The sequence below is a fragment of the Vulpes vulpes genome, chromosome 1 (genome assembly GCF_048418805.1).
Source record: "Vulpes vulpes isolate BD-2025 chromosome 1, VulVul3, whole genome shotgun sequence".
In the NCBI taxonomy this organism is placed as follows: Eukaryota; Metazoa; Chordata; class Mammalia; order Carnivora; family Canidae; genus Vulpes; species Vulpes vulpes.
The window spans coordinates 25,216,079-25,237,471 of record NC_132780.1 but is presented as its reverse complement, the minus strand read 5'-3'; the positions used below and the strand labels follow the sequence as shown (position 1 = coordinate 25,237,471).

Here is a 21,393-nt window from a genome sequence, read left to right as displayed (position 1 = left end):
AACGCTGACCCGCACCCCTGAGCAGGGACCCCAACTCCTGAGCGGTGACCCCAGACCCCCGGGCCGCCCCGGGTCCCGCCGCCGACCCCAGGAACCGGCCTCAGCCCCGCGGGGTCCAGGCGCGCACACCGTGAACCTCCAGAGAGTCGGTCCCGGCCCGTCCACGCCGCCAGCGCAGAGGGCCACACCACCCGCGCCGACACACCCGCGCAGGGAACACCGCCCTCGGCGGCTACCCCCGAGAGCCCAGGAGCACGCCCGGCCTCCGTTTTCCACCGCGGGAGCCCGAGGCCGCCCGCGCCCCGCGCCCCGCGCCCCGCGCCGTTAGGACCCGCCCACCGCCCACGCATGCGCGCCTCCCCCCACAACGAACCGACTAACGGACGCCGGGAGCCGTTGGGGGCGGGTCCAGGGCCCAGGAGCCCCGTCCCCGGTGCGCGTGCGCGTGCGCATGCGGGCAGGCGCGGGGCACGTGCGGGGCGCGCCCAGAAGTCCCTGCGGGAGAGGCCAAGCCGGAGGGTCGGGGCGCCTCGGGGGCGGCGCCGGGACTCGGGCGCCCCGCACTCCTTGTGGCCGGGGAAGGGAGCCCTCGCGGTCATCACGTCCTACACGTGCCCTCTGTAACCGTCCTGAGGACGCGGCCAAGTGCCCCTGAGCCCGAGGCCTCGCGTGTGGACAGTGCGGCTCAGCGGCCGCCCCGCGTCCTGCTGCAGGTGCCCTGCACCCGCCGCCCCCCCCCCCCCGAGCCCCGAGGTTCCACGGAGGCCCTGTGCTGGCGGAGGATCCAGACCCGGAGCACTCGCAGGGGTCCTCCCGCATCCACCGACGCAGCCTGTTAGCCGAGGGTTCCCGGTGGGCTGGTCCTCGGCTGTGCACCTGCCAGGGTCCCCTGTGCGGCTGTTCCCGGGCTGTGCACCTGGCAAGGTCCCCGGTGCAGCTGGTCCTCGGCTGTGCACCCGCCAGGGTCCCCTGTGCGGCTGTTCCCGGGCTGTGCACCTGCCAGGGTCCCCTGTGCGGCTGTTCCCGGGCTGTGCACCTGGCAAGGTCCCCGGTGCAGCTGGTCCTCGGCTGTGCACCCGCCACGGTCCCCTGTGCGGCTGTTCCCGGGCTGTGCACCTGGCAAGGTCCCCGGTGCAGCTGGTCCTCGGGTGTGCACCCGCCAGGGTCCCCGGTGCAGCTGGTCCTCGGCTGTGCACCCGCCAGGGTCCCCTGTGCGGCTGTTCCAGGGCTGTGCACCTGCCAGGGTTCCAGGAAGGCCGTCCTTACACCGCGGGTGCCCACGGGGCGCTCCTGGGGATATTGTAGGTGGCTCAGCAGCAGTCTGGAGCTCGCTCCCTCTTCTGTTGGAATACCCGAATGTTCAGTGGCAGTAGAAAATGACTCAACTTTTTATTTTTTTTAATTTTTATTTATTTATGATAGTCACAGAGAGAGAGAGAGAGAGAGGCAGAGACACAGGCAGAGGGAGAAGCAGGCTCCATGCACCAGGAGCCCGATGTGGGATTCGATCCCGGATCTCCAGGATCGCGCCCTGGGCCAAAGGCGGGCGCCAAACCGCTGTGCCACCCAGGGATCCCTCAACTTTTTAATATTTGTGGAAGAAGCTTCCGTCGTCACAGCTCTTGCTGGTGCCTTGGGAGATGAGGGCTATTTCCTGGCACCGCAAACCTCCTAACCTCACACCACACACCTCCAAGTGCACGGAAGGGAGACTCCCCAGCGCTCAAGCCCGGTGTCTCCCCAGCTACCCGTGTTCTGTGATGGCTGGGAGGTCATCCCTCTTCTCAGACCCGTGACCCCTGTCCAGAGGTGGTTTATTCTCAGAGGTCACTGCAGGAATGCTCAGAGATCAGGGTCCAGAGATTTCTGTCACTCTCTCTACCACGAGTCCTCCCCAATTACGCTGGGGCTAATTTGCCTGCATCTGCTGCTGGACTCTAGGGAGTTCCAAGTGGTACCGAACCGACGGCAGATTTGAGACCAGATAATGTTTCCAAGTGTCATGTTTCTATCAGTGGCCCCAAGACGGCTCATTCAGAGTGTGCATCTGAGCCATGAGTGAGAATCTTCTAAAGAGTTGGTCGAATTCCTGGATGGGGGGGGCGGGGGGGGGGGAGTAAAAAGGACACTGCTTGCTCGAGTGCCTGAGTGCAACATTTTGCCTCTACATCTCTCTAATGGGAGGTTGTTGGTCGAAGACCGTTTCCGGCTTCCCGTGATGAAAGTTCAAGGCCTGAGAAGCGTCCCCAGGTTGTTTATTGTTTCAGTCCCCAACAGGGACTTTTGAAATAAAGTTCACTGTGATTTGCTTGAATTGCTCTCAGCTCGTGTCCCCAACGAACGTCGAGGAAGAGGGGGTAGACAGAGGGGTGCGCGTGGAGGGCCTTTTGGGCTGCGCGGTGTGCACGGCCTGGGATGTGTCCCAGAGGGCCCCGCCGTGCGGCTCACTCCCTCGGGTGGCCGGTCGATGACTCGGACGCTCCGGAAGTACTCTGTAAATACTCCCTGGCCCCTGTCAGGGTGCGAGCGGGGGGAACACCGAGAAACCATGAGGAAGTTGGACGGGAATTGAGAAAATACTTTCTTACACAACTGTAGCACAGGGTGGGGGTGCGGAGGAACCCCAGGCCCGGGACTCCCAGTCCACCACCCTCCCCTGCAGGACGGCCCCTGTCACGTGTTCACACATCCCTGCCCTCCGGAGTCAACTTTCCTTTGCAGGGACAAGGAACGGTTTCAGCCCCTTCTCAGGAGTCTTGTTCAGGGCCTGCCCAGTGTGGAGCCTGCCCTCCCTCTGAACCGCCCTCTCCTTCCCCAACACCCTGCCGCCATAGGAGCTCTGCCCCCGGGACAGCGGGAGTGAAGCTGCTCTCCCAACACACTTGGGTGCAGCCTCTGAAGGTCGCACACCTCGTCACCCTCGGCCAATCCCTAACAGCCGTCGTCTCACAAACAAAACACCAACGCTCCTTCATCTCATTGTGTCCTTGAGAAGCTGACGGTGATGTGCAACATGAAAACACGCATCAATGCGATGGTTCCTGAGGTGATACCGTGACTCCACATGCAGTTGAGCCTGGATTGCGGGAGCAGGGTCTGTCACGCAGACGGGGAATCCGCGGGCCCGTGAGCAGGGCTACCAGGGCAGACTGGCTGAGAGGAGGCTGGTGCTGGGGAAGGGATACGTTCCTGGCTTTGACTCAAGGCGCACAACCATTTCACAGGTACTGATTCTAACACCTAGAAAAACAGGGCTAGAGGGTGTTTTTATGTCCTTTAATGTCAGGAAGAGGAAGATTTCCTGTCCCTTATTTCAGTAGTTAGCCCCACTGAGCCTAGACCGGCAGTGACATAGGACGTGCCGAGGTCTCTTCGTGACCAGGAAGAGCTGCATACCTTACACCTTCCTGGTGCAGATGCCGATATAATACAAAGCCCAGCTAAATGCAAAATTAGATAGAGGAGGAACAGATTTGCACTCAGAGTATATCAATAATGCTGCATGAGGCACAGTTGTGGAAATAGCTGATGCCCTGTTTATGTAAAATTCCAATTCAACTGAGTGTCCGTTATTTTTATTTGCTAAATCTGGCCGCCCTATTCTACAGGGTCCTCTGAATTGTAAAGGATGGGAGCGCTGCTGCTTCTACGATCTAACCTCCAGGAATACGGAGAAGAGCCACAGTAGCAGAACAAAGACAATCACTGTGCATGCGAAACATATTTGGGAACCTGTGTCAACGTTTAACCAGAGAGAAATATGCTTTCGGGTGTCAAAAAAGCAGAAATAGTTGCATTTACTTTTAGCCACATCCTACATGTCTCTCAAGATTTAAAGGACCAGGTGACACTGGTTTCCTGGGAGAAAGGGGCTGCGTTGCCAGGAGGAAGAGGCGGGAGGAAGAGGCGTCACAGTCCTTCCACGATGTACAGTTTGACTTTGAACCAAACAAAGGTATTGGGTATTGCTGGCTTGAAATTTTACACTAAAATAATTAAAGAGGTTAAAAATCAACATCTGACAACAGCATCATAAGCCGGGGAACAGAACCTAGTGATGTGGGATCTCCTGTGTGGAGGCTGTGCATCCCCTTAAGAGACGGGCCTTCCCGCCCAGGGGCTCACAGGGAGGCTGGCTGGTCCCACTGCAGCCGCACAGCCCCTGACACCTCAGGGCGGTGGGCACACGGCCCGGGGCTGGAGGCCGACCTGCAGCTACACCTGCGGTACCTGCTGACACAAGGCTGATTTGACACCCTCGGGGCCCCGTGTCCTTCGTAATCAGGGCCTGTGTTCCAAACTGGGTTCAGACGGTCCAGCCCCTGTTGAAGTAAGTCAGGAGCCAGGTAGGAAGCGGAGTGGCCGCAGGGACTCCAGCCTGGGTTCGTGGACCCCGACTGGGAGCAGGGAGGGCACCGAGGCACACGTGGTGCTGTGAATGTGGAGCACAGCCTTCCCCGTTGCCCGGGAAGGCCCACCCCCGGCAGGGTGCCCCGGTATCATTTGAAAAGAACTCAGGGTTCTTGCCTACCTGCCAGAGCCTGGCTCCGGAATGTCTCCCCACCCCCACCCGGGGCCTGGCCCTCCGCCCCTCCCCCGGGCAGAATGTCCTGAGTCCTACATTCTACCCGTTTAAATTCAAACTTTTCACTCCTCAACCTGCATCCTGAGCGTCTGCTGCAGCAGGTCACAGGGTGGGTCCTGCACGGGACTCCTCTGGCTGTGGAGGCTGCCCTGCGGCAGCAGCCCTGCTGGGGGGATGGCGACAGGAGGAGGTAAGGCTGTAGGCGGGTGGATGGGGCAGATCTGGGCGGGCCTCAAATCCCTGGGATCCAACTGTGACGCTGGACCGGGCTGTGGGTGGGGTGAGGTGGAGGAAGGGGAGCTTGCTGGGCTGCGGGGGTCAGAGTCAGGGTCCCCGAGGCTGCCTCTCGTGGGCAGGCCGGCTGTCTTGGTGGGTGGGAGGGTCATTCCCCGCTGGAGGCCCGAGCCCGGAAAGGTGTGGTCTTCCCTCCCAGGGGGCAGGGGAAAGGGGCTGCACATCCTCCCTATAGAGTCCCCTCGTGGGAGGGTCCCTGCTCTGCCCCCGGGGACCCAGGGGCCCAGGGGCCCTCGGAGCCGGCTGCCCCTCCCTGACTCCATCGCCCTTTCCTTCTGTCCACAGCGTTTCCAGTGCTGCGGCCCCACGTGGCCACGGACATGGGCGCCTTTGCGTCTCCTTTCCCATCCCAGCTGTTTCCCGCACCCCCTCACGGCATACCCCACCAGTCCTCCTGGGCGCTGCCCCCGCCGCCCCTCCTGAACCGGCCCTTCCCCCCCAGTGGCCCCCTGGAGCTGCCATCCTTCCCCAGCATCCCGCTGGTGGCAGGAGACGCTGGCCACGGCCCTGGGGGCCCCGGGACCTGCAACGTCATTGTGCAGGTCGGGTCAGAACAGGGGTCATTGGAGCCCCTCCAGACTCAGAACATCGTCCTGACCCAGGCCCCCCCCACCTGGAACTCGGCGGGGGCACTCTGTGGGGGCGCTGCGTGTCCCACACCCGTGTTCTTGGCGGCCTCTGTGATGGTACCCGGCGTACCCGCCTCGGCCTTTGGGGGCTCCCAGGTCGGCCAGGGAATCTCAGCCCCAGGCCCTCTGGCTGCGGCTCTGCCACCAGCGGCCCCGCTAAGCGCCCTGGAGCACTTCGTAAACACCGGGCCGCCGCCCCCCGGGGCTGGCAGGGAGGGCAGCGGAGCCAGCAACCCCAGCGCTGTGTCGCCCAAGGACTCCTGTAACCCCAGGAGCGTTTATGAGAACTTCAGGCGCTGGCAGCGCTTCAAGTCCCTGGCCCGCAGGCACCTGCCACAGAGCCCCGACGCCGAAGCTCTGTCCTGCTTTCTCATGTGAGTACCTGGGGCCCGTGGCATCCCCCCCCCCCGGGGGACCTGGGACAATGCGTGGCGGGCAAGGCGTGAGGCGGGGCCACTCCGGGGAGGCACCTCTGGTCGGGTGACCATCTCAGCGGACCCCCAACCCCCGGGGAGCCTAGCCCACTTGACCTTGACCTTCCATGGGCCTCACGGTGCCATTGGCTGGGGCCTCGGGGGCAGAGAGGGCCCCACAAGAGAGGAGGAGCCAGGGTTAGGGAGCCGGGCCTCTGTAGTCCTGTCTCCTGGGAACACAGGATGGGGCCTCTCATGTGGAGGGGATGGCCCATCAGGTGGTATCGGCCACCAGGCCCTGCAGAGGCCACATGCAGCCCCATCCTCGATGTCCCAGAGGATGGCAGTAGGAAGGGGAGGCCCAGGCTTGGGAGGGGTCAGGGCGTGGGGTCCCTCCTCAGGGACTGGCACCGGCCTGCCTCTCTGTGGCCTCTGGGTCCCTCCTGAACTCAGCGGGAGGGCCCTTCCCTCTGAGGACGGGGCTCCTGGTCTGGCCCCGGAATGTCAGGACTGTTGTTGTGAAAGGCAGAGGCCAGGAGGAACGAGCCCCGAGCCCAGCCCGGCATCCCTGCCGAGGGGGCCAGGGGATGGTCAGCTGTGCTCCCGGGCAGGGGTGCGGGCGGGGCCGGCCGGGATGGCTGCTTCGTGCAGTCACCTGCCAGCTCTGGGCCACGTGCGTGGGTGGGGGTGCGCTCTGCTGTCCTGGGGGCGGGGCCTGGATGCCATGGAGCCCTGAGCCCTGACCCCATGGCTTGCAGCCCGGTGCTGCGGACCCTGGCCCGCCTGAAGCCCGCGATGACGCTGGAGGAGGGCGTGTGGCGGGCCGTGCAGGAGTGGCAGAGCAAAAGCAACTTCGACCGGCTTATCTACTACGAGATGGCGGGAAAGTGAGTCAGGGTCCCCTGCCCAGGGCTGGGGGGCAGTCCAGGCCCAGGCCAGGGTCAAGGGGTGCCGGAGCTCGTCCCAGTGGGGCCCCCTCACCTCCCTTCCTGGATCCCACCCTCCCCTGCTCTTGACTCACCCCTCCTTCCACCAGCTGGCCTGGGAATGGGGGGTGACCCCAAGTTCCCGCATGGTCAGACTCCCTGCGAGGGAGCGTGGGGGAGGGGCTGCACATCCAGCTGACTGCCTCCTTGGGGGCCGGGGTCACGGCCTCCCCTCCAGGCCCCTCCTCTCCTGGTCCCTCCACCTGCTGCCAACTTAGGGGGCTCCCCGGCGGGGCCCGTCCTCAGTGTGGCTGGGCCTCCTCACCTCCAGGTTCATGGAGTTTGAGGCGGAGGAGGAGATGCGGATTCAGAAGTTGCAGTGGATGAAGGTGGCCCAGGGCCTGCCTCCTTCAGCCCCCCCGAAGCCTGAACTGCGGGGGCCCCCGGCCCCAGGGACGGCCCCACAGCCAGGTACGGACCCACATTCCCCTGGGAGCTGTGGCCACAGCAGGGTCTGGGGCAGCCGCTGTCCCCCGGGCCTGTCTTCTCCCTCACGTGGACGTGGCCACAGAGAGCCTGGAGTCTCAGCGCCCTGTGTCAGGACGGGTCCCAACCTGGAGAACTTCTCCTGTCCCCCCTCCCGTAGGGGTCCCTCCAGCAAGTCTGCCTGGGACGTGGGCTGTGTGGGGAGACCCTCGGAGCATTGGGGGGGGTCACACCCACTCCCCGTATGGCTCTCAGATGCTCCTCCCTCCCGTCCCCCGTCCCACGGGGGCTGTGGTCTCAGGTGGTCCCGCCCCCCCCACTTACCTCTGGGCCCCCCACCCCGCTGCCCTCCCAAGGCGCTGCTGGAGCCCCTCACGCCCCCTTCCTCCTTCCTGCTCTGTCTCAGCGTGCATTCCCAGGAAGGCGGGTTCCAGGGCCAAGCCATCCCGCCGGCAGCCACACAGACCCCGGCGGCCCCGAGACAACAAGGCGCCCAAGGAGATCCCCCCTGAGGCCGTGAGAGAGTACATGGACATCATGGACAGGCTGCTGGGGACTGCCCTCTCTGCCCCGGGGGGCCCAGTGGCTGAACGGGATGAGGACAGAAAGGAGCCACAGTGGGACGAGGACCCGGGTCTCCTGAGCTACATTGACCAGCTGTGTTCCCAGGAAGACTTCATCACCAAGGTGGGTTGGCCAGCAGCCTGCTGTCTAGAAGGTTCCCGGATTGGCCTCCAACACGGGGATCGGGGCTGCGCCCAGACCTCTGACACAAAGCTCCGTTCTGTGTTCCTGAGCTGCGTGTGTGCTTGTCTGTGTGCCTGTGCGTGCGTGTGTATGCCTGTGTGTGTCCATGCAGGCATGTGTGTATACTGTGTGTTTGCATGCACGTGTGTTCGTGCACGTGTGCCTATGTGTGCGTGCGTGTGTGTACCTGTGTGCATGCAGGTGGGCGTGCAGGTGTGTGGGTATGTACTTGTGTGTGTGCCTTTATGTCTGTGTGCACACCAGTTTGGGGGTGTGTGTGTGCATGCCTGTATCCACTGACTGCGATGTTAAATCATCCGGCCTTTGGAGAAGAATGGGGGGATCCGCACCTTCCAGGGTTCCTGCAGCACATCCTGGCCCCAGGGGCTCCTGCCAAGCTTACCCACGCCATTCCTCTGTCCCAGGTGGAGGCAGTCATCCACCCTACGTTCCTGGCGGAATTGCTTTCCTCGGAAACTCAGCTGGACCTTCAGGCCCTCGCTGAGAAACTGGAACAGGAGGAAGGATTGAGCCTTGCAGAGGTGAGCCTGGGGAGGGAGGGCACCAGGTGAGCCACGGGAGGGAGGGGACCAGATGAGCCTGGGGAGAGAGGGGACCCGGTGACTGGGAGGGAGGGGACCAGGAGGATGTCAGGGGAGCCACAGCCCCCAGGGCCCCCCTCCCTCTCCCCCCCATGCCACCGTCCCCCCTCCCCCCTCACACCTGTGTGGCCACCATCACCTCCTTCCTTCCAGCTGGTGGAGAAAAGACTGGTGGCCTTGAAGGTGGAGGCTGGCGTGCGGACCCCCCCGCATCACTGCACAGCCGGGTGGGGCTCCGGTCCTGAGTGTGAGGCGGGTGCCCAGCTGGGGGCGGGCGACGGAGCCTGCGCCCCGGAGACGGCCGGCCAGGATCCCCAGAGGCAAAGCCGCGCGCACACGCACCTGTCCAGGCCCAGAGCCTTTGCTGGCTCCCCGGGACGACCAGAGCCCCCTGCGCCGTGGGCCGCACGGCCCCCCTCCCCTCCCCAGGGTCAGAGGTGCGCCTCCCTTGGCCCCGGCTCCCGGGGAGCCCCCGTTCTCAGGGAGGCCCCTCCCTCCCGGGACCCTGGGGGGGCCATGGTCGGCTCCAGTGAGGACGAGGAGCTGCCCAGCCTGGCCTTCCTCCTGGCCTTGCAGCACAGCCTGCTGCCCTGGGAGTTCTCCCAGAGTCCCACGCCCGACCGCCACCTCCCCAACCCCGCACGGCGGAGGACCCCGTCTCCCCAGAGGAGAGGTCTGGGCCCCGCCGCTCCCCTGGCCCCCAAGTCCTGGAAGCGGGCTCTGTGGGGGGGCCCAGACCCTGCAGGGAAGACGCCCCTCCCTGGGGCCCACCTCAGGGGCTCTGGGCATTCGGCCAAGGCCAAGGCCAAGGCCGTGGGGCCGCTTCACCCCTCACAGCCTCCAAAGAGAAGGTGTGACCCCTTTCCGATGGGGAGCAGGAGGAAGCGCCACTGCAGCCAGTAGGGGGGGGTGCCCTCTGCCCCTGCCTGGGGCTCCCTGCAACCTTGAGAGGCCTCCTCACCTGGGCTGGTCCTGCCCAGGGGGGCAGAGAGAAAGGGAGGGAAGGAGGGAGGGAGGGAGGGAGAGAGGGAGAGGAAAAGGGAGGGAGGGAGGGAGGGGAAGAGGGAGGGAGGGAGGGGCCCGGTGGCAGCCCCCTGGGCACTGTGTGCACATTGGGAATAAAGATGGTTGTGTTGGGAAAGGCTCCGCGCTGCCTTCCTGGGGGTGTCCAGGTTGTGCCCGACAGGGGCCCCCACACGAAGGAAGGGCCTGAGCGGGCCTTCTGGGGCTTCGGTCACCATTCCACCTCCCCACCAGGGAGGATGAGGCAGGGCCTCCAGCCCGGGGATCCTCAGCTCCTGTGGGGCTCCTGGCGTGGGGGCCTCTGGCCTTCTGGTTGGAGGAGCATCTTCTAGTCCCGGTGCGGGGGTCGCTACAACAGGAGGGACTGTGGGGATCCTATGGTCCCCAAGAGGACGGACACGGGGATAGATGAGGGAGGCTGGGGGGGTGGCGCTGCCCCGCTGTGCATGCAGGAATGACCGCCCTGGGGTGGACACCAGGGCCCTGGCGGGATTTCTGGTCCACACCATCTCCTCCGGCCTCCATGCTGTGGTGGCAGTGCAAGGGGACTGGCCAGGGTCCCTGGGTCTTCAAGGACACTCCTGGGTACTGCTCCCCCTTCCTGGGGGCCCCCTGCATGAACAGTTGAGGACACACACTTGTATTCACGCGGAAAGCAGTTCCTACTGACAGCCCGTGACCCACACCTGGAGGGCAGTGGGGCCAGGAGTCCACAGGTCCAGGGCCGGTGGGGGCTGGGACCCAGGCTGAGAGGCCCTCCTCATGGCCCCCCCTGGTATACCCCGCTGGCACAGACCCCCACACACACATCAGAGAGGGCTTCTGCTTAGCTGGTGACAGTGAGCTGAGCAGAGACTGGGAGACAAAAGACCCCAGGAGGAGATCCCACTGCCCCACTACTGCCCTGCTCTCCTGTCCCCCATCTGCTCACCACCCTCACCGGGTGCTCTAGCCCCCTCCGTCCCCTGCCCTCCCCAGATGCTCTGGTCCCAGGAGTGAGCACCCTGGCCCTCAGCCTGCTTCCCTCCTGGCCGACGCCTCCCGTCCAGGGTCTGGGTCCTGGGGCCTGTGTGGGGTTGAGCGTGGCCCCTGACCGCTCACCACACACAGATGTGCTGGCCCTGCAGCAGGATGGGGCGAAGGCCTTCCAGGTCCTAGGGACACTTGGCTCTCTGCCTGCCCTCCTCCCCACCCCCAGCCAAGAGCTCGGTGAACATAGGGACTTGGGCGGGGCCTCGTCTCGCTCCACAGAATCCGCAGGCCGCCCCCAGGGTCTCCCCCACGTCCTTCCCTTCCTGTCCAGGCAGGCGGTGCTGACAAGGCCCCCACCCTCCTGTCCCCCCAAAGGGGAGGTTTCCTCTGGGCCTCACTCCCCGCTGCTGCCCTCCCCATCCAGCTGGGTCTCCAGAGAGAGGACTGGGCTCAGGGGCCCAGCAGATGCACACCGTGTGGGGGGCTGGTCAGAGGTGCCCCCTGTGCTTGTCACCCCACTCTGTCCCTGCCCACAGCGTGCACACAACAGGTGCTGGACCCGAGTGCTGTGGGGGAAGACCTGCCTGATTTCTTTAGAAAATAGGAGATCGACCCAGGTGCTGGATGTGACTCCAGGAGTCCCGAGGGCCCTTCCCTCTGGGATGCCTCGTGTGCACGCCTGGGCCCTTGGTGCTCCGTTCAGTAGAATGTCCTGGGATTGGGCTGTGCCGTCTCAGGGCTCATCGTCCCATCCTCCCCGAGTCTCTGAAGCTCAGATTCCTCCCTCATTCCATGGTCTGTCCTTTGGAATGTACTTTGTCTTGGTTCATTCTGAAGGTCATGTTTCAGGGACATGTGCTGTGGGGGAGCGTAAATCCATATGGGCATTAAATGTTGTTCCCCAACCACACACACCAACTACAGAGGCTCCCCTGTCTGTAGGGCTCCTAACTGATTCTTGCAGGGGGTCATCACCGTCAGCCAGTCCCGTCCTGTTGCACAGTCTGCGAGCAGGACCCAAGCAGATGCTGGTTCTCTCGTGCTCCTTCCTAATGCAGAGAAGGAGAGCCCCTGAGGCACTAGTCCCACAGCCCCCTGCCAATGCTACCCTGTGGAGGCCCCAGATCCAGCTGCTGGACACTGACCTCCCCACTCCGTGATGCGTTTGCATCTCTTCCCCATGAATCTAGGGGATCCAACCAGGGTCCACAGTCATCGTCGGCCTGCATCACGCTCATGTGTTATTTTCTTCTTTAATGAAAATGGGTAAAGTCATCTAAATGTCTCAACCTTATAGAAAAATGTGTAAATGCAATAGGAAGCAGTATAGACAATCCATAGACATAAGCAATGTTAACATCTATTTTGAACCCAGTCAATTATAATATAAAAGCTGTATTAAGACATCTGCATGGAATACCATTCACTGGTTTAAAGTGTATGGTTTATAGCTTTTAGCCTATTTATAGAGTTTTTACCATTGCCACTATAAATTTTAGAATTTATCAGCTACAAAAGAAATCTCATCCCCTGTCACAGTCACCCTGTCTCCCCATCTGGGCCTCAGCCCTATGCAACGGCTCATCCCCCTCTGTCTCCGCAGACCCACGTACCCTCGCTTCCATATGAGTGGAGCCATACGACATGTGGCCTTTCATATCTCTTCACATTTCATTTAGGACAGTGATTCCAAGGGGTGCCGTGTGCTTTCACACATTCCCAATACTATCCCATTGTGTGGAGATGCTACTCTTTGTCAAACCCATTCATTGGCTGACTTGCTTAGGTCATTTCTACCACTTGGCTAATATGAAAATCCTGCTGTGAATGTGTGTGTGCAAGTGTTTGCGGGGATGCACATTTCATTTCTCTCTTTTTTAAAGATTTTATGTATTTATTCATGAGAGACACAATGAGAGAGGCAGAGACACAGGCATAGGGAGAAGCAGGCTCCATACAGGAGGCCCGATGTAGGACTCAATCCTGGGACTCTAGGATCACGACCTGGGCCAAAGGCAAAAACTCAACCACTGAGCCACCCAGGCATCCCACAGGTTTCATTTCTCGTGGTGACACACCTGGAAGTGGAAAAGGCTGTGTCATGTGGCATCTGTATATTCAGCCTTTTTAAGAACTGTCGGACTATTTCCAAAGTGGCTGTACCATTTTAAATGTCTCCATCGGCAGTGGAGAAGGATTCCACTTTCTTTCCACTTCTAGACAATGCTTGCTATCATCTGGGTTTGTTTTTTTTTTAACATATATTTATTTATTTGAGAGACTGAAAGAGAGAGAGAGCACACACAGGAGGAAGGGTGGAGGGAGAGAGAATCTCAAGCAGCCTCCACATTGAGCCCAAACCAAGATTCCTGGACCCTGAGATCATGACCTGAGCCAAAACCAAGAGTTGGACACCTAGCCAGCTGAGCCACCCAGGCGACCTCCCCGCCATTATCTGTTTTCCTGGTAACTGTTATCTTTGTGGTTCTGAAGCCATCTTCATGGCATCTCAGTGTGGTTTTGGATTACATTTCCCTGATGTGGAACATCTTTTCAGATGCTTATGGACCTTTATGTAACTTGTTTGGAGCAATGTGCATTCATCCATTGCCCATTCATTAATTTGTCCTTTATTATCGAATTGTAAGAGTTCTTTATATATTCTAGATAAAGTCTTTTTTAGAGAGATGATTGCAAAAATATTCCCCCCTTCTGTGGGCTGCCCATTACTTTGTGAATAGAGTCCCTCACAGTAAGAGAGCATTTAATTTTAATGAAGTCCAATGTATGTATTTTTTTTCTTCTGTTGTTTGTGCTTTTGGCATCAGATCTCGAGAATTTTTTCCAATTGTGAAACTCTCCACACGTTAAGCACGGATTCTCACCGCCTCCCCCTCCCCCAGACTTCAGCCCCCACCTTTCCGCTTTCTGTCTCTATGGTTCAGACTACCATAGATACTTGTGTGAGTGCAATCATAGGGTATTTTTCCTTTGTCCAGATGCACTGGTGAGACAGGCGTGTGATAGATACTCTCATGCCACAAGGAAAAAATGGGAAGAAGGGAGGGGGTGAGGGGCCCCAAGCAGGTCCAAGCTCAGCGCTGCAAATCCCATTAGACCTTAATGTGTGAGTGTAACCCTCTGGGTGCAAAGCTTTTACTCCAGGACCAGGGAGGCAGGAATATGGTGGCAGCAGCCACAGGCCCTCAGCTTGTGGGATGCTGCTCACCCTGCAGCTCTGGGACGGGGGCAGTCTCGTCCTTGGAAACTGAGGTCCCCAGGCCTGGGCCCTGTGGGCCCGTGCTGAGATTTGCTGTCCTGATGATGTCTGTACTGCCTTCAGGTCCTTTTTCCCTTTGCTCTAAGGGAAGCACAAGTTCATGGCCCGGTTGCTCTATTCTCCCGTGTGAAGAGCCCAAGAACCCCGTCAGCCTTCCCTATCCCTGGCACTGTCATTGGCGCTGGCGCTGGCATCTGTGGGGCAACTGATTAAACACATGAGCCACCCCCATCGTCTCTTTGCAATGTGGCCCAGCCACCCCATGAGCAAGCTTTCCTGTCCTCGCCCTGGAGGAGGAGGAGGCTGAGAGCTTTCAAAATGTCCACATTTTGATTCCTTTTTGATTAATAATTCTGTCAAAAAGCCCGTGAACCCCTCCACAATCTGTGCAAGATTTGGGCTGTAGGGGTAGGCTCAGAGATTTCAGTAAAGGTTTAAGAACCTCTGGCTTAGACGGGCAGGAGGCAGCGGTGACCCTGGGTCACCTCCCGCGGCAGAGCGTCTACAGGCTGCACCGTAAATAGAACCCCGCCGTGTGCCTGGCCATGGCAGCTGGCGGCTCCTGGCCGTGTGGCCGCAGTATGATCATCTGCTCCCCATGAGTTGCCGTGCTCCCCAGCATCAATGGACTCACAATCCGGACATAGACGCTGAGTCTGGAGCCCCCGGTGCCCCGAGAAGCTGTGTCCTGTCATGTGGCCCGGGAAGTACCTCCTTGTCAGTGCACCTGTCGTGTAAGGCTCCATGTCCTCGGGACCTCGCTCATCCTGGGAGGCAAGTGACTGTGACAGCCAGTGCTGTGGGGCCCTGCAAGCCCAGAGCCAACACCAGAGCCTGACGGGTACCACTGAGGGAGACAAGGAGGTGGGCACAAGTGACAAGTCCGTCTGTGAGGCTCCAGCTTCCCTAGGTTTCTGCCTCCACTTCCCTGCCCCCTGGGCCCTGCTCTGAAGAGCCCACCTTTCTGTTGTCGTTGCTTCACCAGGGGATCAGAGGGCTTTGCCTGCTTATCTATATCCTCAGGCCAGGTGTTTGAGGCCTGGCTTGCATACACTGAGGAAATCGTACACACAGGAGTCAGGATTGCAGCTTGTGGGCACGGAACCCCAGAAGGACAGGTGGGGGTGCTGGCCTGGGGGATGGACGCCACAGGCTCAGGACAGGTAAATCCTCCCAGGAGCGACTTCCCAAGTTGCTTTTGGTCCCTGATCCCCACAGAGGTTCTGGCAGGTGCTCCCAGCAAGCCCCAGGCTCTGTGTGCAGGAGACCTGGGGCTCCACCTGCCACCATGGGAAGCAGAGCTGAGGAGGCTCACCCTCTCTGAGAGTGGCTGCTCATAACTCCACACTAAGGAGCCTCTTCTCACTTCTGTGCCCTGCATTTGATGTACTGACTCTTCCCTGGGGTTCACCCCTGAAGTTGACTTGCATTCCTGTGTCACATCCAGTGATCCCCACCATCTGCCCCCAGACACTGGAAGGGGTCTCCACACCTGGGAAAAGTGACATCTTGCCTAAGTCACCAGCCCACTGATGTAGAACCCAAGAAGGCCTTCAAGAGAGAAAGACCAAGGACTTATAAAGATTTTATTTATTTATTACTGAGAGACACAAAGAGAGAGAGAGAAAGGGAGAGGCAGAGACACAGGCAGAGGGAGAAGCAGGCTCCATGTAGGGAGCCTGATGTGGGACTCGCTCCCCGGACTCCAGGATCATGCCCTGGGCCAACGGCAGGCACTAAACCGCTGAGCCACCCAGGAATCCCCCAAAGACCAAGGACTTTAAAGAGACTGGGTTAGTTTTAGGAGCATGGGCTGCAAGACGAGATGTATTCCTGCTCTTCTCTGATCCACAAAAAGAACTTCCCCTTCTTTGGAATTGAAAGTTGCAAAGAATGTCAAGAAATAATAGTTTAAGTGGACGACACATTCGTGGAATCAGGGAAGTGACTGCCACATACAGGGTGTGCAGAGGAGATACCTCATCCTAGGTGCAGCATGGTGGTGGCTTGATTGAGAGAAAGGCAGGTACTGGTCGACCTTTTGTATATAATACAGATCAAGGTAAACCAAAGGTTCCTAAAAGTCTCGTTTTAGGGCAAGCTTGCTTGTTTTGCAAGATGTGCTTCTAGTCAATTGGGGTTAGGATGTCCTTTCTTATGAAATGATGGTGAAAAATAAAAGATGGGCAACCTCATGAGAAATTGCACCTTTATCTGGGTTGGAGGAGTCAGGGGTCATAATGAACATGTTGACTGTTGAAGTGGCAAGAGGGCAGGGTTAAATTGTCCAAGACTGCTTCCCTGTGGACCAGCCTCCCTGAGGTTTCATGGACACTGCCCATAGCCATAGCCAAGGCCCAAGGCTGTCAAAAGTGGTAAGCCCTGCCTGGTGGCTCAGCCATGGGCCTACTGAACATCACAGCTACAACCACAAGCTCAGAATCAGATGCTGACCAGCAAGGGAGAGGCTGGTGTTCCCTCATTCTGAGTGTTCACTAGATGAGAGTGATTGGGCCTGAGTCCTGTGGATCATGGTGCTAGTTCTAATCCCTGCCCACACAGGGCCTAGGATTCTCTGATGAGACACCAGAAAGCACTAGAGCTTGAGGGTTGGGCCCCTCTTCTGGGTCCTGGATTCTGGATCCTTGGATCCTGTGTGCTAGCCCAGAAAGCAAGGATAATGGAGACCCACAAACTCCCACTCTTCCCCTGATAAACATGTCTCTGGCAGCCTGGAGTTTATATTTTGGGGGCATTCCCTTATGGTTGCTCTAATACAAAAGACTGAGAACTACTATGTAATATTAGTGTTTGAAAAGTTTACTCCAATGATATTTGAAGAATGCATTTAAAGTACCTAAAAGAAACATAACTGCATTTTACTCTACTGGTCCAAAGTATAAGCTTTAAATAATATAAAAAAGACAATAATAAGAAGAAAGCCTCCAAATTTGAAAATTAAGATGCATACATCTAAATAATTCATGGTTAAAGTAAGGATCTCAAGGAAATTTTAAAAAATACACAGAACTAAATGAAAATGAAAATACAACATATAAAATATGGTAGGATCCAGATAAAACACCGCCAAGAAGGAAACAAATGGCACTAAATGCCCATATCAGAAAAGAAGGACGTTCTCAAATTAATAACTTAAGTTTCCACCATAGAAAACTAGAAAAAACTAGCAAAATAAAAACCAACACATGAAGAAGGAAGGAAATAATAATACATTATGATTAAATGGAATTTATTCTAGGAATGCAAGCCTGGTTCAATATTCCAAAATCATCAATGTAATCCACCATATTAGAAGAAGACCCACATGGTCATAGCAGTTAATGCAGATAAAACAAAATTCAATATGCATTTATGGTAAACACTCAGAAAACTAGGAACAGAAGGGCACTACCTCAACTTAGCAAGGAATATCTACAAAAAAATCCTACAAAAAAATGATACAGAAGATATCATACTTAATGGTGAAAGAACGGATGTTTTTCTCTTAAATTCAAAAACAAGACCAGGGCATTCTCTCATCTCTCCTTTTCAGCTTAGTACTATAGATACCAACCAATGTAGTATGGCAAGAAAAAGAAATAGAGACAAATTAAAAGAAAAGAAGTATTACTGTCCATATTCATGGATGACATGACTGTTCACATAGAAAATCCAAAGAAATCTATAAGAAAATGCTTAACAAATGACAATCACTCTATGAAAGTTTCGGGATACAAGATCAATACAGAAACATGAATTGTATTTCCTAATACTAACAATGAACAATTGGAAACCAGAATTAAAAACACAATGCCATGTGCAATAATTCCAAAAAATGAAATATCTGGCTATAAATTTTTTTAAAAAGAGAGAATCTGTATGTTAAAACCAATAACACTCTGATGAAAGGAACCAAACAAGCCCTAAATAAATAGAGATACATCGCATTCATGGATTGGAAGACCATGTAGTAAAATGTCTACTTTCCACAGAATTCTTTCATCAATCTAGACAAGTTTATTCCAAGATTTATAGAGGAAAGGTAAAGAAACCAGAATAGCTAAAACTGTTTTGAGAAAGCAGAATACAATTGGAGGATTTTAAACCCTGACATAAAGCTATAGTTAAGGCAGTGTGGTGTTGGTGGAGGGATAGGGATGTGGCTCCATGGACAGGACAGAGAAACAGAGACTGACTACAGAAACAGTCACACACAGATACAGTTAACTGGTGTTTCAGAAAAGTGCAAAAGTGATATGATGGAAAGAGGATAGCGTTACTAGCAAATATCAAAAATAACTCAAAATGGATAAGCAATTTAAATGCAAGATATAAAACTTTGAACCTTTTACAAGATAAGGTAGAAGAGCATCTTTGGGTGCCAGGGCTTGTGGAAGATCTCTTAGACCCTACAGCGAAAGCATCAGCCATAAAAGAAATAAGAAAAAATTGGACTTCATCAAAATGAAAACGTTTCCTGTAGGAAAGGCCCAGTTAGAGACAAGAAGCCACAGGTCTGGAGAAGCTACCTGCCCTACCAGAATCGGGAAGGGGTTTTTCTCTGACCTACTCTTGAGAACATAATAAGGCTACTGGAGGAAACTCTTGTGCAAGTGTGGTACCAGCCCCACCCCCCACCCCCACCCAGGCTGGGCCCCAGTGCCTTTGACTCCCAGGCTGGTCCACGCAGGCCTCTGGCGGGCCACCAGCTACCAGCTACCATGTGGGCTCTCCAGCAGCTCTTCTGCTAGTATGAGCAAGCTGGGATCCCTGATGTGCTGGTGTCTCCAATTTTCTGGGCCATGGTTTGCCCTGTGACCTCAGTTCTCTGCTGGGTCTAAGAAGAGCTGTTGTTTAGTCTGTTCGATTGTTTTCATATTTTGTGGATTTGGGAGTTCCTTAGACTCCAGACTGGAAACGGAAAGCCTCTAAGCGACTCTTATCGCTTTGTTCTCACATCTGTAACGTGTCTGGAGTTGACTTGGCACCAAGAGCTGGTGGCCCCACCACGCCAGTGTCCCATCTAGGGGGCAGGGAGTCCCCAGTGGCAGATCTTCCAAGTGCCTCTGGCCACTGATGCCGCATGTGCCCCTCTAGGCCCCGCTCCCAGGCTCCTGGCTCCTCCGCTTGGCCCCTTGCCTCCACACCTGCCTCAGTGTGCCGACTCAGGAGTGGGTGTCTGGGACCCACTCTGGGACAGGTCCATGGGGAGGGTGGGCAGAGTGACAGCACCTGAGGGCAGCCTGCTGGGATTTGAAACAGCAAGGAGCTCCAACTTCCCGACAAACAGAAGTAGGTTTGTGTTCCTGTTGTGCTACTTACCACCCGTGCCACCTCTGAAATGCTACAGAATCCTCTAAGGAACTTCACTATCTCTAAAAGGAGACTAAAGCAAGATAATAATCCTGAGCACAAAGCTGGTTGCAGGTGAGGTATGTGTGGGATGAGGTCTGAGTGCCTGCCAGGGGTGGGGAGGGGGGTGCAGGGAAGCATCCAGCTCCAGAGCTCAGCCAGCTGCGGCTGCCACGGTTGGCAGGAGAGAAGGTTAGGACCACTGCAGAGGCCAGGGCTCCAGCAGAGCTGCCCACGCTGCCCTGAGCTTGTGAGAGCAAGAGGACTCACCGGTGTCTGGGGGCCTGAACAGCTCTACTTGGGGCCCCAGAAGTGAATTTCCCACCGAGGGAGGGAAAGCTCACCTTCCCCCTTCCAGAGACAGCTGAGCCAGTGGCAGGCACACAGCTGGACACAGGGTCCCTCACTGGAGGGGCTGCGGCCTGAGGGATAGCTAGGGCAGGGAATGCCAGCAATGCCCTCTCAGGTGTGAGCCCTGGGGACACACCTTCTTGGGGCCTCCCAAGATCATCCTGGAAGGCAGTGCCTGTAACGGTGAGGTCCCAGTGTTAAAGGGACGTGAGTCCATTTTTGCCCATCAATCAGGAGGGATCCAGGGTAGTTAGATGATGCCAGAACTGGAAAGAATCTGCACTTGGTCTGTACTGGATGTGCATAAATGGGAGCTTTCCCACCCTACTGTGGGTGTGAGGGCTGGGGTGGGTACACTGTGAGGCTGGAACTCTGTGGGCGGCATCAGGGCCCTTGCCGGGCAGATGGCAGGAAGGATACCCTAGAACATTGCTTCAAAACTTATCACCTGGCTGCAAGGTCCTGGGTCAGCTAAGCAGGAACAGTGACAGCAGGATCCAGCTGCTCAAGTGTGTAGACACCACGGGCAGACTGGCTGGTGAAACCAGGAAGCAGGGGTTTCGCATGGAGTCGGGCCCCTTCCGAGTGGGGGCAGGGAGGCCATGGGGAGAGGTGAGGAAGGTGCTGGGAGTCCACTCTAGGAACAGAGGCTTGAGGACCGCCAGCTCAGCCTGGCATCGGCCTCCTCTGTTCCTGACTCACTCCTAGACCCTGAGTCCGAGAGCCCTCCTGCTGCCTCCAGAACTCCCCTCCTCACAGCCATGCACCCCAGTCCCCGTGAATCACCTGCAATCCAGGAGCTTCCCTCCACCTGCACTGGGAGTCCCTCCCCTAAAGTCCTGGATTGACATTTCTCTACTTTGGAGGAGACTCTTGCTCTGAGGACACCCCATAAAGTGTCTGACTTCTGATTATGGGCTGAATTGCGTTCTCCAAAATTCTTATATTGGAGTCCTAACTCCCAGTGCCTCAGAATGTGTCTTTGCAGGGGTGGCTAAGGGTAGACGAGGTCACCAGGATGGCCCTAATCCCCTATGACTGGTGTCATTCTAAGGAGATCTAGTCACAGACAGGCCCAGAGGGATGACCGTGTGAGGACACAGGGAGGACAGTGTCTGCATGCCCAGGAGAGAGGCCTCGGGGAAACCAGCCTTGCCCAGGCCGCACTTTGGACTTCCGGCCCCTGGGGCTGGGAGAAGATATGTTCCTGCTGTTTCAGCCAAGGACTCGGGTGTTGTTATGAGGCCTGAGCTGCCTGATGCACCTCGTGGGAAGGCCTGCATGCTCTCCGTGCTCTCCACGCTCTCCGTGCTCCCCGAGACAGGAGCAGAGTCTGAGTGGAGACGGCCTGCTCACTTCCCAGCTGGCAGCCCTAGCTCCATCTGGGGACAGTCTCCTGACCAGTCCCCTTTCCTTGTACTGGAAGCCACATGCCTGACCTCTAGGGAAGGGGCAGTGTGGTCCCAAGACAGGAACAGGATGAGTCTTTATTTTTGTTTTTTTGTTTTTTTTCTGGCTTGGCTTGGCGGGTGGCAGCTGATGGGTGGGAAAGTCCAGGAGAAGGAATTGCTGAGAGCCAGTGGGGCTGAAGTGGGGAGGTGTGGAAGGTTCTGGTGACCAGACTGGGGCCCAAGGCAGAGAGCTGGCTGGGGCTAGTGGGGAGGGGTCACTGCAGGGCCTGCTGGGGGTCTCTGAATGCACACAGCAGCAGGAGCCAGGTCTGGGGAGGCACA

The 21,393-nt window shown here is 57.4% G+C and overlaps 1 protein-coding gene across 2 annotated transcripts; it reads left to right on the top strand.

Moving 5' to 3' along the window:
* The first annotated feature begins 2,097 nt into the window (after positions 1-2,097).
* On the top strand, positions 2,098-9,674 carry LOC140593666 (NUT family member 2G-like). Of its 2 annotated transcripts, XM_072760861.1 has the most exons (8): positions 2,098-3,224; positions 3,609-3,955; positions 5,165-5,882; positions 6,680-6,808; positions 7,179-7,318; positions 7,740-8,020; positions 8,506-8,622; positions 8,836-9,674. In XM_072760861.1, the coding sequence occupies exons 3-8, from the start codon at positions 5,200-5,202 to the stop codon at positions 9,583-9,585; spliced, it is 2,100 nt and encodes a 699-aa protein (XP_072616962.1). In that variant the 5' UTR covers positions 2,098-3,224; positions 3,609-3,955; positions 5,165-5,199; the 3' UTR covers positions 9,586-9,674. The 2 variants fall into 2 exon arrangements, with proteins under 2 accessions (XP_072616962.1, XP_072616968.1); XM_072760867.1 differs by lacking the exon at positions 2,098-3,224 and having other exon boundaries at positions 3,455-3,955.
* Positions 9,675-21,393: the final 11,719 nt, after the last annotated feature.

Coding starts and splice junctions, on each gene's coding strand:
- LOC140593666 (XM_072760861.1), top strand. CDS start 5,200: ATGGGCGCCTTTGCGTCTCCTTTCCCATCCCAGCTGTTTCCCGCACCC. Junction 7,319..7,739: donor AGGGACGGCCCCACAGCCAG/GTACGGACCCAC, acceptor GCTCTGTCTCAG/CGTGCATTCCCAGGAAGGCG. Junction 8,021..8,505: donor AGGAAGACTTCATCACCAAG/GTGGGTTGGCCA, acceptor CCTCTGTCCCAG/GTGGAGGCAGTCATCCACCC.